The sequence below is a fragment of the Gadus chalcogrammus genome, chromosome 21 (assembly GCF_026213295.1).
Source record: "Gadus chalcogrammus isolate NIFS_2021 chromosome 21, NIFS_Gcha_1.0, whole genome shotgun sequence".
NCBI lineage: Eukaryota > Metazoa > Chordata > Actinopteri > Gadiformes > Gadidae > Gadus > Gadus chalcogrammus.
Genome location: NC_079432.1, coordinates 11,196,812 through 11,215,259, shown reverse-complemented (window position 1 = coordinate 11,215,259; position 18,448 = coordinate 11,196,812). Strand labels below are relative to the sequence as shown.

At 45.9% G+C, this 18,448-nt stretch overlaps 2 protein-coding genes across 2 annotated transcripts in view; one reads left to right on the top strand and one right to left on the bottom strand.

Moving 5' to 3' along the window:
• Positions 1 to 75: 75 nt before the first annotated feature.
• slc22a2 (solute carrier family 22 member 2) lies at positions 76 to 12,470 on the top strand. The gene is made up of 11 exons (XM_056580924.1): positions 76 to 4,707; positions 5,111 to 5,214; positions 6,327 to 6,481; positions 7,138 to 7,306; positions 7,848 to 7,962; positions 8,445 to 8,545; positions 8,715 to 8,929; positions 9,347 to 9,455; positions 9,849 to 9,961; positions 10,982 to 11,081; positions 11,201 to 12,470. The coding sequence occupies exons 1-11, from the start codon at positions 4,306 to 4,308 to the stop codon at positions 11,292 to 11,294; spliced, it is 1,677 nt and encodes a 558-aa protein (XP_056436899.1). The 5' UTR covers positions 76 to 4,305; the 3' UTR covers positions 11,295 to 12,470.
• Positions 12,471 to 12,737: 267 nt separating this feature from the next.
• The window catches only part of plg (plasminogen), a 13,074-nt gene continuing 7,363 nt past the window's right edge, over positions 12,738 to 18,448 (bottom strand). Inside the window, exons 12-19 of the mRNA XM_056580923.1 lie at positions 17,236 to 17,384; positions 16,801 to 16,894; positions 16,266 to 16,377; positions 15,810 to 15,884; positions 15,282 to 15,422; positions 14,822 to 14,928; positions 13,382 to 13,527; positions 12,738 to 12,997 (exon numbers count right to left, since the gene is read on the bottom strand). Of these exons, the coding sequence (XP_056436898.1) occupies positions 12,836 to 12,997; positions 13,382 to 13,527; positions 14,822 to 14,928; positions 15,282 to 15,422; positions 15,810 to 15,884; positions 16,266 to 16,377; positions 16,801 to 16,894; positions 17,236 to 17,384 (986 nt within the window). The 3' untranslated portion in view covers positions 12,738 to 12,835. The remainder of the gene's footprint in view (positions 12,998 to 13,381; positions 13,528 to 14,821; positions 14,929 to 15,281; positions 15,423 to 15,809; positions 15,885 to 16,265; positions 16,378 to 16,800; positions 16,895 to 17,235; positions 17,385 to 18,448) is intronic.

Here is an 18,448-nt window from a genome sequence, read left to right as displayed (position 1 = left end):
CTCTCTCCCCCACCCACCCACACTCCCACCCTCTCTCCGGCCCCCTGCCCCCCCCCACCCCACCCTTCCCTTTTGCGCTTTGATCAATGCATCTGGTTCATGGAAAGAATAATTCAAATTTTCACAGCCCTCTTTAATTGGAATGACGTTAATGGAATTGTAATGATTTTTTTTTTTTATATATATATAAATGTATGTTGTTTCTGGTCCCGCGTCGGTGAATTGTTCAGAACTGTTTTGAATTTATTTAATTGTATTTGAGTTGTTGTTTTTTTTAGCCCTATGTTCTGGGAGAATTTGGAGGTTTTGTTAAGTGTGCAATGATGAGACATGGCCTTAAGTATGAATGGACGGGAGCAGACGTTTCCAAGATGGCGTAGAGAGACCTTCATATCAGTTTGTTTGTGACGTTTATTTTTTTATTTTTGTCTTTTTCCCTCCATTCGATGTCCGCGGCCTCCCTACACCAAAGCCATAGTGGTGAGTGCAACGTTGGGTCCGGCATTTGCACAAACGCTTGCATTTTCCATCACGGCCCGGTCGACGTATCTGCCTGCACCTCTGTGTGTGTGTGTGTGTCTGTGTGTGTATACTGAGTATTATTCATATCCTATCCCCCACTGAGCTTACTTTAAGTAATGCCAAATGCATGTAATTTCCCGTGAAGTCAGAACGGTCCAGAAATGTGTTATGAGAGTGTATGGACGTGCTCTCGCTTTCAGTTCGACGTCTTTCATTTTTTCGGCCATTTTGAGGAATCCATTTTGCAGAGCGCATCGATCTCCTTCTTTGCGATTGGTGCCCCGAATTGAACATGCTGTTTGGGGTATTGATTAATTGAATGTAAGCATTTAGCGAACGTCTCTGAACGGTACCGATTGTACACCCTTTTTGCCTCTTTTGTGTGTGTGTGTGTGTGTGTGTGTGTGTGTGTGTGTGTGTGTGTGTGTGTGTGTGTGTGTGTGTGTGTGTGTGTGTGTGTGTGTGTGTGTGTGTGTGTGTGTGTGTGTGTGTGTGTGTGTGTGTCAGAGAAAGGGAAAGAGAAAGAGTGTGTGTCAGCCTACACAGTATAAACAATCAGCCAAGAGTGTTTATGTCAATGAAACAAATGTGGTATGGTCTGTTTTGTGTGTTTTGCGTGGGTGTGTTGAAGTTGTCATCATTCAAGGCACGAGCGGGACAGAGAGGATGATTCAGCAATTGAGGTATTCAGGGACAAAAGTGCAGGTGAAACACCTTCATACAACCTTATCGATGAAGATGCCTTGAACATTTTCACAGTCCTGTCGTGCACCACCTACTGACCACCTGTAATAAACCATTTAACTGACACACAACGCTACCACATGGTTGTTTAAATTGCAGCTCGTGTATGAACCGTCCAACCGTCGCTCCCGTCCCATATGAAGAACATATGGTGAAGCTTTCAGGGTATTTTTAGATCTTTGTATGTGAGGTTTGCTTAAAAATAAAAAGTAAACGATACCGTCTTCTTTATTAAGAGAAGGCTTCTTTACAAGCTCACCGTTGTGACTCTGGTGTAGAGATGGGTCAGGGTACATTGAACAAAAGGTCCAGCGGAGGGCTTTGTTTGTTGCCATGATTTGAGGCGTTGGTGTAGCTTGGAAGATATCACTTTTGCCATGGTGTTGCTTAATTTATCATCTGATCCTACATGTATTTATTATTTAAGAATGGGGCCAATACCAGGTCAACTGTAGCATCCTTAAGATGGGCCGATGACGTAAGGGGGTAGTGTTGAGTCGCGTGTGCGTGTATGTGTCTGTGAGAATAGGTGAAGCCTTGTTCACATATTAAGTTTTGTGTGTGTGACCAGAATCTTATTACAGCTTCACCAACTAGTTCAATTCGAATAATCATTATACTCGAGCAAATGATTTTCATGTTCAAGTATGCAGCACGCAACAAGTATACAAAACTTTTTTTTTTGGTCAAATCAATACAGAAGATGTAGATTCTTGTGCTTTTTAAAGTATGGATATTTCATCTAATGACTCAAGCCTTGCCTTTGTCTCAAAATCCTACAATAAAAAAAAAGCATGATTTGGGAAACTGTTGATCCTTTCATCTTATCCAAGATCAAGTCAAGACAGTCCAAGATCAGGTTCTTATAATACTGCTCTTAAATCGAGGGTAGGCGGCAAGTTTTGAAGGTATCAAATTGTAAAAATCCCTGCCCTCCCTAATGGTCTGCTTCCAAAGCCACTCCCAGAAGACCCCCGAATAGCTCGCTAGCTTCAGTAATGGGTCCGGTTAACCTTGTGGAAGACTACAGCCATGCACAGTCATGCACAGCCAGGGTACGGGCTGGGGGCCTGCTGGTACTGGCTAGGTACTGTATGTTGGTGGACTGACAGTGAGGCAAATCTGTTAATTCGGGCCAAATTAAATTATTGGAAGGGCCTGTCACTGGACTGTGACAGCCACAGATACCAGATTTTTTCTTTATTTTTATCAGATGAATCAATTTATTGTTTGCGGTCGGGCTGTAAAGACACTTTCAACTAATTTGAAAAATAATGCTTTTAAAATATATTGCCTACTCTAGGTTAAAGAATAGTTTTGGATCACAACAACATGAGATGCTTACACAACCAACAGCTGTGGGGTAATGTCTATGATGTAACGAAATGTCCAAAGCACACATAACTAAAGGGGAACTAAGGTTGGGTAAATCAAAACCTTGGATAAATACACACTCAGAGTATGGAGACGGTAACCAAAACGCTGTCCAGCAATAACGATTCGTTCATTTCATTTTAGTCCCCAAAAAAATTCATAAAGGTCTAGCTTACATTTCTTAACCATTTCATCATGAATGAGAGCATTTGGCCCGTGGTTCCTAAAAGGTTTCGATAAAATATCAACAATGGGGTTCACGGGGGGGTAGTTGTCCCACCATAGGTGAGCATGGTACAGCATGGTCTGGCCTAGTCTGTCTAGGCCACACTCCTTGAGCTGCCGTCCGTTATGTCTTCTGTGTTTAACTAAGATTTGCCTGTTCTGTTTTTGTCTTTTTTCGTATTTAAGAGATGTTAAAGTGTAAAGTTGCATTATTAGAATAAATAATATCCGCTGTTTATGTCGTGGGTATTCTTTCACACTTTGAACCGATTGTCCGTGTATCGCCCGTCATCTTTTCATCATAGTTCATCTCAAAGCTGCCCAGGCTTATATAATACGCCCCCTGAGCTGATCCCATCCCAGAATCTATATATATATATAAATGCATATAAAAAGCTGCCAGGTTAATTTGCAGACTTTAATCCCGGACTGCCCTTGACCCGTTACTTATTGACAGTGATGCGCTCGATAGCCATGTTTCTGACGGGTGCCAATCCGACTGGTACAAAGGTGTCCGCCGTGACGTCCGTGCAGCTCGGGGCCAAACGTGTTTTCACACTTCATCGCTCAACCCTGCACTATGGGGAGCCATTATCCGGCCCATTTGAAGGAAAGGTCAACTAACGTCTGACTAATGTGAATGTCTATGGGGACTGAGGGGCATTCACACGTCACACATTTACACCATTTGCAGATCCAGAGATGAATCCCGATTAACTTGGCGTGAAGCAAATTGGAGCCTAAAAAGTTGTTAACCTCTGGCTCACATCATCCTGAGAGGAAGAGATGGGGAGGCACGATGACGTCCACAAGGGAGAAAGGTGCCCCCTGTGGTCTACTCTCTCGCTGCTTGCACTAACTTAAAGGTTAAAGTTAACTAGTTAACTGGCTCTACAGTTAGAGTCAAACACTGCCTGCTTCATGAATGTATTCCACAATCAATCAATGGTTGTCAAGTTCTGGGCCAAAGTTCTGGAGTGTTGTGATTGGTCAGTGCATGTTGGGGGTAGCCACACTGCGTGGGAATATAACCTGCAGCCTGAGGCCGGATCAGAAGTTCTTTGCAAACTAGCTCTGGTTTTGTTATTACTTTTGTGCAAGTGACAGTAACGTCTTTATCTTTCAAGCCTTATCCTTCCCGACCTCTCGTGTTTAAAGTGTTGAAGTCTGGGTGATCGTCCACCACGCGGTCAAGCAAAGAGGTCAGCCCTGGGCCCGACCTTTGCCCCCGTCTGGCCCCGTTTTAAAGAGCCCTAGCGAAGGGTTGGCGTCCACGCTGGAGGACTTGGCATTTGCACACTCGAGTTGAGACACTGGTCGAGGCAGCCAAGACTCTTACAGTGTCAACAGATTACTTTCAGAGGACACAGCATACCAAGTGGGTCCTCCAGCACACCGGAGAACGCCATTCAGGGAACCGTAGGCTGTTAGCCACCAACAATGACAACGTTCGACGACATCTTGGAGGAGGCGGGGAAGTTCGGCCGATGCCAGAAGCGCATCTTCGGCCTGCTGTGCATGGTCTCCATGCCCTGGGCCGGGGTCTATGTGGGCATCGTTTTCCAGGGCTTCACCCCGGAGCACTGGTGCCGTGACCCGGACGTGGCGGCCCTGAGCAAGAGCTGCGGCTGGAGCCCGTTGGAGACGCGGCGGCTGGCCGTGCCACTGGAGAACCGCTCGGGGGAGACGGTGAGCAGCACGTGCCAGCGCTACGACGTGGACTGGAACACCACGGGGCTGGCCTGCGATCGGACGGAGGTGGACCTGAGCAAGGCCCCCCTGGCGGCGTGTAAGCACGGATGGGAGTACGACTATGAGGGCCGGCAGTCCTTTGTGACAGAGGTATGGGATTTTAGATTTTTTAAATGAACTAAACCCAAGTATATAGATATTCGGGGAGATCTTTCAATCCACAGCAATGTTTTGAATTTTCATCGCATATTTTTCATTTGGAGTCAAATGTTTTTCATATACAGCCAACGTGTTTAACTTTAATGTCAAAGTTATTTTTGTTTAAAGTGGAATCTTGCATCACGAAGAGTTTGAACATTTTGACTTTTAAATCATGACTAGAAGTCACAAATAGCGCTTATCCTTAGAACTTAAAGGTTCTTGATGCTACCCAAGCTATTTTCTTTTCTTTAAAAAGTAAGGTTAAAAAGATAAACGCATTGGATTGTGTGCATTAATGTTTTGTGTTGTGTTTTGTGATTGTCATGAATTGTGTTTTCATGTGTGTTCCCAGTTTGACCTGGTGTGCGCCGACAGCTGGCTGGTGGACATGTACCAGGCCACCCTCAACGTGGGCTTCCTGGTGGGCAGCATCGCCACTGGCTACCTGGCCGACAGGTGGGGCCATGATTGGTTAATGAGTGGATGATGAAGACCGCCTCCGTAGCTCATCGGGAGAAATGTGTTTGTGAACGTGCAACGTAAAAAAAAAAGCCAAATGAAATGGTTTGGGATTAATTAGGGCTCTGTAGCATAGGAAAGCTCTATCAACACTGTCGACAGGCAAGACAATTTCCCTGAACCAATCAGGTAAGAGATGCTGTGGTGGGATTTCTAATAACGACTTATCTAATTCACTTCAACTACTAGCTATAAGCAAGAGGAATCGGGGAGTCCAGGTCAAGTATAGATGGAGAGTTTATTGCCACCCGCAAACGAGAGACAACAAAGCCAAATGGTATTCGCGAATACACACTGCTGATTGAATCCCGGACAGCTCCTTATATCCCCAATCCTTTACACTATACAAAGTTGGACTTTCATCAAATATTGATGTGCATAGAATGTTTTTCTGGGTCATACTGTGTGGATGTCAGCATATTCTCATGTCTTCTGGATCCCAATGTGACCTTAGAACATATATTATCCTTATACAAACAGAGATGATGCACACGTGTGAATGTAAGCATTGTCTTCAGAGAGTACATCAAAATGGGAGTAGACTGGACTCTCTGACTGATGTGCCACATGGCCCATTAGATGGGAATGAACTGGACTCACTGGTGTCACACGGCACATAACATCTAGGCTAAAGGTGATCAGCTCTTTTCCACTATTAAAGTATATATATGATATGTAGGCCTAATAATAATCATAGTTTAACATAAAATGTAAGGTTAATTTCTACCACAATGCCCTGATAGGTCAGAAATTACCCAGGAGCCTATTTTAAATCCAAATGGTTCAAAGGCCAGGGCAGTCAACTTCGAAACTTCGAAACTCTTACTAATTTCTTACAAAGGTCATTCAAATAAAGGCTCTTAAATCGTACTTTCACCTTTAAGCATGCAGATCAGATTGTATACTTTACTAAGTTATTCTTCGTTATATTCGTCCATGCTCACATTTACTGCTTTGCTGCTAATAAGATGGAGTCCAGAAACCATGGATCTTGCACTGTGAATTGTATAACTCTGAGGTATAATTCTGAGCATCCCTCTCATGTCTAGGTTCGGCAGGAAGATCAGTTTTCTGATGTCCAACGTGTTGAACGGCATCATGGGCATCCTGGTTGCCGTGGCGCCCAACTACGTGTCTCTGCTGGTGTTCAGAGCGCTATACGGCTTCGGCATCAAAGGAGGATGGGTGGTGGGATATGTGCTCAGTAAGCTCATTTGATTTTCTTCAAAATGGAGGCCCTTCTCTAATAAGAAACCCTATTCATGGAGACTCAGTGTTGACTCTGCATGACTTTGTCATTGTTCATTGAGGAAAGGAGACTGATTTGTCTTGTCGAGTGGTAGTTTGAGTTTCTAGGTGTGTTTTTATCATCTGTTGAGCAGATGTTCTCAAGAATGTAAACATATACGTCTTCTTAATTTCTTTCTTCTGGTTATTTTTATTCTTTTTATTTTTCTTGTTTTTCTTCAACCTTTTCTCATCATTACTAATATTGTTGCTCCTTCTCCTCCTCCTCCTCCTCCTCCTCCCTCTCATCCTGCTCCTCCTCCTCCCTCTCCTCCTCCTCCCTCTCCTCCTCCTCCTCCTCCTCCTCCTCCTCCTCCTCCTCCCCCCTCTCCTCCTCCCCCCTCTCCTCCTCCTCCCTCTCCTCCTCCTCCTCCTCCCTCTCCTTCTCCTCCTCCTCCCTCTCCTCCTCCTCCTCCCCCCTCCTCCTCCTCCTCCCTCTCCTCCTCCCTCTCCTCCTCCTCCTCCTCCCTCTCCTTCTCCTCCTCCTCCCTCTCCTCCTCCTCCTCCTCCCCCCTCCTCCTCCTCCCTCTCCTCCTCCTCCCCCCTCTCCTCCTCCTCCTTCTGTGTGTGCAGTCACAGAGCTGGTGGGTGTGGAGTACAGGAGGACCGTGGGGGTGATCTACCAGATGTTCTTCAGCGTGGGCATCATGCTGCTCCCCCTGCTGGCCTACTACATCACAGACTGGCGCTGGCTGCAGGTGGTCATCACCGTGCCCTACATCCTCTTCCTCTCCTACTACTGGTGAGGGAGCTCATATTATTCATCGTCTTCATCATCAGCATCATCATCAGCTTAATACTAATCATAGATAATGATGCTCATATTCATCTCATCACAATCATAATAATCAAAATCACATCCACAATCCTGATCATTATCATCGTCATAATCATCATCATCATCGTCATGGTCATCAGCACCATCATTGTCATAAATATTGATACTTCATCATACTCATAATAGTCATCATCATAATCATGAAATACATATTACGTTTTAACTAGCAAAGATACAACCAATATCCGGTCATATCGAGATTCATGAATTATACTCTTTACGGACACTTCTCGGCATGTACCCTGTCCACAGCCCACCTAAAATATGGTACTCACCCATAGCCCTTGTGTTTTAAAACACCAATTCATGGTTACTTCGGAACATATGTAGCAATAACCATGATTTACAATATTGGTGAATCACCAAACCAACCTAGGGGGTTGGCAATCACTGCTTTAATGCTCCCAGCGACCTGATGGTAAAAGGTGAACTCTCCCTCCTCCAGGTTCATCCCAGAGTCTCCCAGGTGGCTCCTCTCTCAGAACAACTCTGCCAAAGCGGTGGAGATCACCGAGGCCATTGCCAAGGAGAATGGGAAGACTCTCTCCAAGAAGATAGAGGTAGGCCTGCTGCACTCTTAAGCCTCCTTCTCAAATTCAACTGAGAGCTACTCTCAAACCTTGAGAGCAACTCTCTGACTCTGAGAGCGACTCACAAAGCTGCGTTGAAGAGCGAGTCTGTAGCACTAGCTCCCCCAGACCCTTTCTGGTGGAACGACCACTGCTGGGGGATGGAAAACAGGTCGCACATTGCGCCACTTGTAATATGAATACATGGCAGGAAGGACGGCACGATAACCAGTCTGTAACAATCCTAATAATTCAAATGGAAGGAGAAGGGAGATCAATAATAAGTTGTTTTCAGTCTGAGAGCTTGGAAACGGGGGGCGATTTTCAAATTTGTTTTCAGGAAGGGAAGAAATATGCATATTAACATGCAGTAATAACCATTCCCTGTTTCCTGTCATTTCTATAAAGATGTTGAACATAAGCTATTTTAAAATAAGGGCCATTCCTCATAGTCTGGGCTTGATTTTGAACAGACCCTAAGAGACGATAACGCTGAAACGTCGAATCCCTCCTTCATGGACCTGGTCAGGACCCCCAGGATGCGGAAACACACCATGATCCTCAGCTTCGTCTGGTGAGCTCTCAGGGGATCCACGTTTACATTGTGTTCCTCACTGTTTTACTTTGTGCCGACGAGTCGGGACTCACGCCCGCTCCCATCGCCCTGCTCCCATCCGTCCGAGTACACGGACAGAGCGCCTGTCGACAGCCAATCACCACCCAGTTCTCTCCCCCACATAAAGGTTCACCAGTGCCGTGGTGTACCAAGGCCTGATCATGAGACTGGGCATACTGGGAGGAAACGTCTACATCGACTTCCTCATCTCGGGCCTCGTGGAGTTCCCCGCCGCGTTCCTCATCCTCTTCACCATCGAGCGCATCGGGCGCCGCCTTCCCTTCGCCACCGCCAACATCGTGGCGGGCGCCGCGTGCTTCATCACCGCCATGTTACCCGACAGTAGGTCAACAGCATGTTGGGGAGCGTTGGACACTGTGGGGGGATGGAAGGGGTTATATTGGCTCCAGTGTCACTATTACGACACATGTCTCAGTTTGTTTCAGTGCGCGGTCAAGTGAGGACATGTTCACTGTTTATTGGCTTCAGTTACTCTTCAGGATATAATTGCGATTATAATATTTTTTTTTTATGTATTTATTTATTATGCTTACTTTGGCATATGGAACGATTGCTGATATAAACACTAGTACAAATATTGCATAAATGTGAGAGATCTTTCAACACTGGCTGCAGCGTACTGCAGCCGGTGTTGGCAGATCGGATGGGAAATCTGTCCCAATCTGGCAACACTGACCCCAACCCCCGTTGCCACTTAATGTATTAATCTCTCTCTCCCTCGTCTCCCCTGCACCCCAGGTCTGTTCTGGCTGAAGACGACGGTGGCCTGCATCGGCCGCCTGGGCATCACCATGTCCTTTGAGATGGTGGTGTTTGTGAACACAGAGCTCTACCCCACCTTCGTCAGGTAGGGCAGCCTGCATGATGGTACACATCTTACACACCTTGCATGTGTCCGTTAGAGCTTCTTGCTTAAAGAACGCCTTGCACCAATCTTTAGGTCATACAGACATTTTCCCCCAGTCTGCGTACTGGGGGGTTCTGAGAGGTGGTTCTTCATGGATCAGTCTGCTGGGGTCCCCACTACCAATATCAGACACGAATTGGGGGTTTCAATCATGTGATCTCCAAGTTCCATGAGAGATGTTCAAGCCTTGATACTTCTTGACCGAGAAAAATAAACAGGCAACCCGTTGTTTTTATTATCCACCAAAATGGCGGCTTGGAATGTGCGTGACATTTGAAAACTGCCCCTCCTGTATCACAGAGTTTGCATGTGTGTGTATGGGTGTATGTGCAGGAACTTTGGCGTGTCCGTGTGCTCTACGCTGTGCGACGTGGGTGGGATCGTGGCCCCCTTCCTGCTCTACAGGCTGGCGGTGATCTGGCTGGAGCTGCCCCTCATCATCTTTGGTGGGTGGTCCGCCTCAAACAAAGCTTGGATCTTTCAGATTCTGAGAATTCAGGGGTTCCGGAGCCTATGCATTTTTAGGCCCAATCCCATTTCTACCCCTTACCCCTTCCCCTTACCTCTTCCCCTTACCCCTTCAAAACAAGGGGGAGGGGTAAGGGGAAGGAGTAAGGGGTAGAAATGGGATTGGGCCTTAGAGCAATACTTAGCTCTTTAAGGGACGGCATTTGGCTGACCAACAAGGCAACTAATAGATTGTAATAGCAAAAATGTAATGAAATTGTGAGCAACATATTATAGGCTAGGTCTATCTAAGATAGAGGGCTAAGCTATACATTTCATAGAACATGAAATCCTAGAAAAAGGAATTTGGAAAAGCATATTTTTTTTCCAAACTCAATGTCATGCCTAATTCGCAATTTCCCTTTGAAGGTTAAGTGATAATTCTTATTTCGTTTTTATTGTAAATTATTTCAAGGAATTACATTTTGTATGGCTGCTACAGCCTCTTCCCACTTAGGTGTGTGTGTGTGTGTGTGTGTGTGTGTGCGTGTGTGTGTGTGTGTGTGTGTGTGTGTGTGTGTGTGTGTGTGTGTGTGTGTGTGTGTGTGTGTGTGTGTGTGTGTGTGTGTGTGTGTGTGTGCGGGCGAGCGTTTGTGTGTGCGTGTGTGTGTTGTAGTGTGTGTGTGTGTGTGCGAAATCTCATTTTTTGCACAAAAGCATTTCTTATCATGGACACACTGCCACACGGTCTTCCGTGAGTGAGTTTCACTGACCATCGTGGCAGCAGTAAGCCTGTATACACAACGTCTCTCTTCATAGCGCCCATACACAACAGGGTATGTGCCCGAATCACCCTGGTGCCCATTTAGAAAGGCATGACAATAATTTGCATTTCAAGATGTCGTACCGTTCCGCTGTCTAGATGTGCAGAAAACGCATGGCCCAGTGTTCAATTGATCACCGTGAAACTCCCCGCTGCACCAGCTGATAGTGTCGCCTCTCTGGCCGCTTCTCCGCAGGATCCCTGGCGTTCGTCGCCGGCGGCCTGGTGCTGCTGCTCCCCGAGACCAAGGGCATCCCGCTGCCCGACACCATCGACGACATCGAGTTCCCCGAACGGTGAGACCCTAACCATGACTCTTCAAGTAACGTTTGAGTTGAACTTGTGACAGCAGTAAAACGCAGGATTTATGCACCAAATTATCGGAGTAAACCCCCTTTTTACCTTCCAACCATAGAGCCCAGGAGAAAATTGAGCTGAAGAAGCAGCAACTCGACAACCTGTTGGCAACCAGCCCCTCCACAGATGTCAAAGACCCCGTCGCTGTTTGATGTCCGTTATTGTCAGGGTCAGGGTTTAGGTCGCCGAAGTATTTATTGATGTAGCAGGCGACTGAGAGCTCTGTGTATTTATGTAAAAAACTTTCATTACACATGTTTTATTACTGTTAATAACTGTTTGTGTCACTCTCAGTCCAGGGGCTCTGGCTGTGTTCGATTTGGCCCTCCTGTACTCTCATGCCCTTCATAAGGATAACTATATATTAGGCTACCCTATTTAGGGTATAATTATGCAGGGAATTCGGACACAGATGATGCGCCAGAGAGCCATCGAGGTGCCGTGTGTTGGTGGCAGAAACAAGCTGACACGTGCTAGAAGTCACCCTGGGACAGCTCATTAGTAAAATGACTGAATGGGCTGACCCATCTCATCGTGATGAATCCGTCGACAAGGAAGACCGCTATACATCATGGGATGTATAGTGAGGAAAAAAGTGTGCATCTGTTGTACACTTTTTTGCGTTGCATTATGGGTTTTAAGTAGTGAACCCGAGTTGTGCACAACAAACACCACAGAACAGTAGGGCTGAACGAATAATCGAATTCAAATCGAAATCGCGATGTCATAGAACGCGGTATGCAAATCGCAAAGGCTGCGATTAAAAAGAAAAAAGAAAAAAAAAGTGATTGCTACCGTAACTGACTGGAAATCAGTACAATTCATTTATTTTTATTTTTATTTTACAATTCAATGGTTAAATAAAGAAGTTTATAATATAAATTAATCTCAACACATCGGCCTGGCCTAAAGGAAAGAGCAGATTTTATGTTGACTGCTTCCAATGTTGTGTTGGTCGTTCTAAAGAATGATGATTTATTTCATTTTTAGTGAATAATACACAACATAAGGAACTTAATAAATTATAAAAATCGCACATTAAATCGCAATCGCAATAGCCCGATATAGGGCACCGGTGGACCAAGCCTCTTTTCATGTGTGGTTCCCTGATGGAGGAACAACCTAGCTCCATGCAGTCCTCAGAACTGCTCCTTATATCTTAAAGAAATCTTCAGAAGCCCCTCCTCTTCAGGAATCATCTCATAAACGGATGTGTGACCCAGGTTTTAGCTCCTGTTTTTTTTTAGATGTACTATCTTTTATGTCTCTGAGATGCCATGATTATTAAAAAGTTCAAAATGAATAACCATGTCGTTCTGATGCTACTTTTGGGGTTTTGGTTTCCACGCCAACATAATCGATATATATATACACACTTCTATACATATATATATATATACACACACATATATATTTATATATAGTGCAGATAAAGCCACAGCTGACGATAATATAGGTAGGCCTACTACCAAAATAGAGAGCGATATCCATTAGGAAATGGACCATTATTTTCTGGTTGATTCCCAGCCACACATAACTTTTTATCTGAATAAGGGAACTGTGTATGTGATGACGTTACAACAGATGAACAAGACTTTTACGTTTCTAACACATTATTTATTGACTCGGGATATATAAAAATGTGTTTGCGTGCGTGGGTAGCTTTTGGGTCGGCGGTTGCCAGCAGAGCTCCCTAATTGGTTGCAATGGTTTCCTTGATCCAATCAACAAAGTGCGAGACGCGGGCGTACACTCCGGGCCTCATGGCGTTGGCACAGCCCAGACCCCAGGACGTCACGCCCTGGATCACAAACTTGTTCCGGGCTTGGCACACCAGGGGACCGCCGCTGTCACCCTACAGGGGGAACACGTACGAGCAGACACAGCCACAAATCATAGATTAATAGTAAGTGTTTGTTTATTTGGGAATGTTGTCTATCATTGTATTGCATTGGTTTAACACTACCAATATATCTCTCTATGTCCCTGTTAGCTTTATAACTACCACTATATCTCTACGTACCGTTTAGCTATATAATTACCAGTATATCTTTTCTTGTTAGCTATGTAACTACCACTTTATCTCTAGATACCTGTTAACTTTTCATCTCTATATGCCTGGTAGCTATATAACTACCAGTATCTATCTCTAGGTGACTGTTAGCTATTCATCTTTATATACCAGTATATCTCTTTGTGCCAGTTAGCAATGTTACAACCACCGCATCTCTGTATTTACCTGGCAGCTGTCAGTTCCTCCCTCGATGTTCCCGGCACACATCTCGTGGTCCTTCACCCGACCGTTCAGGTAGGACGGCCTGTTGCAGATCTTGTTCTCAATCACCGGGAATCCCGTCTCCTTCAGAAGGCCTTCTCCGCCCGTCCCTGGGGTCACAGTTCTGAGGTTACCATGCGTGCATGCAGTTCAGGTCAGTTTATTTTGCCATTTGTCCATGTACAGGTGCACAACGGCTTTGTAATTATTGTGTGGTTCACTCAGTCAATGATACTTAAAATAAAAATAGCACCTAATATTAGACACATATTAAAACCCACAAAAAACGATTTATATTGTGGCAACCTTGCGCCGGCGGACCTGGAGGAAACTCGCCAACCCTCTGAACAGCGCCCTCTCTACGGACAAGTAGTCCAAGGGAGACGCATCCCCTTCAACACGACTGTAAGCGCCCACCAATTAAGCAGTCACAGACAATCACGGGGAGTGAGATCGCCCGGGGGAAGGTGGCGGCAGAGGGGTGGCACACAGCAGTCAAAGAGAGGAGACGCACGCGTAGGCGAGACAGTCACGCGACCCGACGAGACCGACGCACTATATCGCCCCTTACGTTTGGAACGCTTTCCCGTAGGAATAACCGAAGGGCGCCAGGAGCGACATTCACGCCGGACACCAAGACGGACCTGGCCGGAGAACCCACACCTCTTTTCCCCATAGTGGACGTAGCCTTAGTTATTTTATGATTTTCCTTATTCTCCTGAGCGGTCCAGAAATAAAACCCTTGTTTCGACACCTGGCTTGAGCAATCTTTATTGGGAATCCCAGCCGCCGACGACCGGGGTGGCCACAGTATTAAAAACATATTAAAACCACATATTAAAAGTCCACAGAGTAAAAAGGTCCACATACATACTAATAAAATAAATATGTAGTGCAAAAATGTGCAATAAAAGACAATGTGCGAGAAGATGAGGTAGGTGTGTGTATTTTTGTGTGCGTGTGTGTGCGTATGCATGTGTGAGTCTACATGGGTGAGAGCCTGAGATGGGGTATAGTTTGTAAGTCCAGATTGAATGTCCTCTATTATGCGTGCATCCATCCATAATGGTACTCTCCTACTCCATTAACCAAAGTCATCCTCTTCCTCATTCATCAACATCATCATCCTTATCTTCGAAGAAAAGCCATGTTTTTCAAGTAACGGCCCCACCAAGAAATTGGACTTCATTTGTTTTTGGAATCGTGGTCATGTTTTCTTTGTACACTGCACACATGTACACACACTGCACACATATATACACACACACACACACACACACACACACACACACACACACACACACACACACACACACACACACACACACACACACACACACACACACACACACACACACACACACACACACACACACAGCAACAGTATTACGTGAACACACATACCTTGAGTTTCTCCCCAGCCAGTAACATAGCATTGGGATCTGCTGGGAACCACATAGTCCCTTTCTGGCAGACACACTGGCAGGACCTTGTCATTTATTCTTGCAGGGCTGAGAACACACCCGCACACACACAAACACATACACACACGCACACACACACACACATACGCACACACACACACACACACACACACACACACACACACACACACACACACACACACACACACACACACACACACACACACACACACACACACACACACACACACACACACACACAGGGAAATACAGGACAGAATGAATAAAATGACGTAGAAGGCATTACTCTTAATCATGTCATCTAGGCTGTATTCTGAGCAAGTTTGTTCATGACAAAAATATTTTGGTCATGTTCTCAGGCAAGCAGAAGTGTTGCCCCTTGGCTCTCCCAAGAAGCTTTACTCTTGCACAGTACTGACGTTGACAGTTTGAGTAGCGCTATGTCCGCTCCGCTGGGCTCCAGGATCAGCTTGACCAGTTGTTTCTCCTGCTTGGACATCGCAATCGCAGATTCTCTGTGGATACCCAGCACCACTTTGTAGAAGGCTGGCAATTTGGAACTACACACACACATGCACACACAAACACACACACACACACACACACACACACACACACACACACCCAAACACACACAAACACAGTTGGTTTAGATACACCTACCCATGCTAAGGTTTCAAAGAGAGTTCTTTCTTCCACACAACAGTAAGGCAGTGAAGGGCCCCTCATTAGGTAGTGGGACATAATGCCATGGGGGCTGATCACAGGGACCCTATGCTTTTCATATTGCTATAAGCACACACACACACACACACACACACACACACACACACACACACACACACACACACACACACACACACACACACACACACACACACACACTGTCAAAAAGAAGAGCATCTTGGAGTGAATTGGGTATGAACTCAACAGGATGACGGGCAGACCTTTCCAGACAGTGGGCCGCGGTGAGCACCCACTGGGGGTGGATCAGAGTTCCTCCGCAGAAATGGATTCCGCCTCTAGTGGGAGAGATGACAACATAACAAAAGAAACAAGACATTAAATACAGTGGGATGCAACTGTTTGATTCAATGACTCAAATCTCGGCATTTGTTTGTGTTTGTTTTCTATTAAGAAAAAGTTATTTTTAAGATAACGATACAGAACAAATGATGATTTGGGATGATCATGATTGTCTGTTTTAGAAAGCAAACCACAAGGCCCTTGCCGTGAAGAGAACGAAAAAACACAAACTCACACACACGCACACATCCACACACACACACACACACACACACACACACACACACACACACACACACACACACACACACACACACACACACACACACACACACACACACACACACACACACACACACACACAAACAAACACTCACCGGGTCCGTAGGCTGATCTGCCAGGGCCAGGAGTGAGGATTGGAGGGGCACCCCCCCACTATACGACCAAAGCAGCGCCTGGGTCTGATCGGGGGCACTCCACAATTCACCGCTGTGACAGAGGAAGAACATTGGAGTTAACGTGAACACGGTTTAAGTTCATGATCCATGTTTAGACGTGCTGCAGGTATAATTGAAGTGCTTTACAGAGATTGAGCAGAAAACACCCCAAAAAACGATACAACAATCGAGGTTGATGTGGTTGGTCAGAAATGAGAAAAATCTGGATTGCCTCCAACAGAGGTGGCGTGCAGGCCGCCCAGAACAGAGATCTCACAGATCACTCCACTCAGAAATAGCTGAGGGACGGCTATAACCGTTCTCCAATTGGGGTCAAACCCGTGAGAGAGCGGGATTGGACAGATTTTGACCCCTATTGTCTGCGGGCGACCCTCCCGCTCCCCGGAAGAGAAAGGGGAAGGCCTGGTGAGCTGTGAGGGTAGACACACTCTGCACCCCCAGGTGTTCCACCCACCGCACTCTGGGATCTGGCAGTAGTCCCACTTCTTGCTGCGGTCTGTGGTGTAGCACCAAGGCCCGTTGACGTCGTCGTCCGGGTTACGGCAGTACTGGGATCAGCACACACACACACACACACACACATTGAAGCGGTGGGTGGGGCCATGACATGAAGAACAGAGCAACACATACTCAGGGGGTTGTGTGTGTCCGAAGACGCATCACTCGGACATTTAATCATGCTGGGTTCCTGTGTTGTATCGTTACTGAGTGTATAAAATCACTCGGTATCTAATGATCGATTTAACACACAAACACACCACCACACACACACCACACACACACACACACACACACACACACACACACACGCACACACACACGCACGCACACGCACACGCACACGCACACACACGCAGACACACACACACCCGCGTGTGCTGGCTCTTACATTGCGTTCCAGGCCCAACTCAGGTTGCATCTGGGGAATGAAGCGGTTGTGTTTGTGGGGGACCTGGGAGGACCAAGCCTGGCAGGTGACCCCAGTGCTGGTCATGGAGGTTGAGCCGCGGTATGTGCCGCCGCTTCCCACCTTACAATCTGACACAACAACACAGAGAGAGGCATGATGAGCCAACAGCATCGCTCCAACGGCTACAGTCAAAAGGCCCCAGAGATCTAATGTATTTGTCGTTGCGATATCAAAAAAAAAAAAAAAATCAAAAACAAGACAAAACAAACAAACAATCAAGACAGTGATCAGTTAGACGTTGTGTGCGAGTTTGAACAGGTGAGTTTTGAGTTGTGACTTGAAGGTTGTAATGGTGTCTGACTGTTTTATGTGTGGGGGGAGGGAGTTCCAGAGCCTGGGTGCTGAACAGCTGAATGACCGGGCAGTGGGCACCCATTGTAATGAGTCGTGATGTGGGGATACATAGTAGTCCAGCAGAGGTTGAGCGGAGGGAGCGGCTATACTGGCTCTACTGAACTCTTATTTAACTCCTTTAAACTCTATAATTTCTGGCTGCAGCCTGTAGGACATGGACATACACATCATAATTGCTCTACTGCTACGTCATACGCGTCATAGGTTTAATGCCAGCGATGATCTAAGTAAATGATTATGAGTGACGTGGCAGTTGAGCAGCAGGATGTGGATGTCCATGTCCTACAGGCTGCAGCCAGACCCTTCTCTTTAAACTAGGTTGTGCAAAACCTTTGTTGGTATGCCTTGATGGGGCTCCACCTTACTCGTCAGTTGCTTTGGGGCATAGTGTAATGCAATGCAACGCCATTTTGGGAGGAAAGGAGCTTTGGATTGTTGCTACAGTTATTGTTTTTCTTGGTCATTGATTTGTTCTAGTCATTATGGGGCGACCTGTGGTGTTTGACATTGCCACAGCGTTTCCCCTGGCAGATGTGGATCTACAACTTTTTCACTGGTCTAGAGGTAAGTCTTCCCCTTTTGACTTCCCACACAGTGACACACACGCACACACACACACAAACACAAACAACTCATGAAATATTTTAGGTTTTAGCCAGGGAAATAATAATTTGTCCCGTTATAAATCTCTCTTCGTGCAATACTTTTTGGATTATACATCCAATATATCCAATTGATTTTACAGTTCTGCTTAAGAACTGCAACCCTTTTGAATCCT

Bases quoted from the DNA above. Each gene is read 5' to 3' on its own strand.
- slc22a2 (XM_056580924.1), top strand. From the start codon at position 4,306: ATGACAACGTTCGACGACATCTTGGAGGAGGCGGGGAAGTTCGGCCGA. The intron at 4,708-5,110 runs GTATGGGATTTT...GTGTGTTCCCAG, and splicing joins GGCAGTCCTTTGTGACAGAG to TTTGACCTGGTGTGCGCCGA. The intron at 8,546-8,714 runs GTGAGCTCTCAG...CCCCACATAAAG, and splicing joins ATGATCCTCAGCTTCGTCTG to GTTCACCAGTGCCGTGGTGT.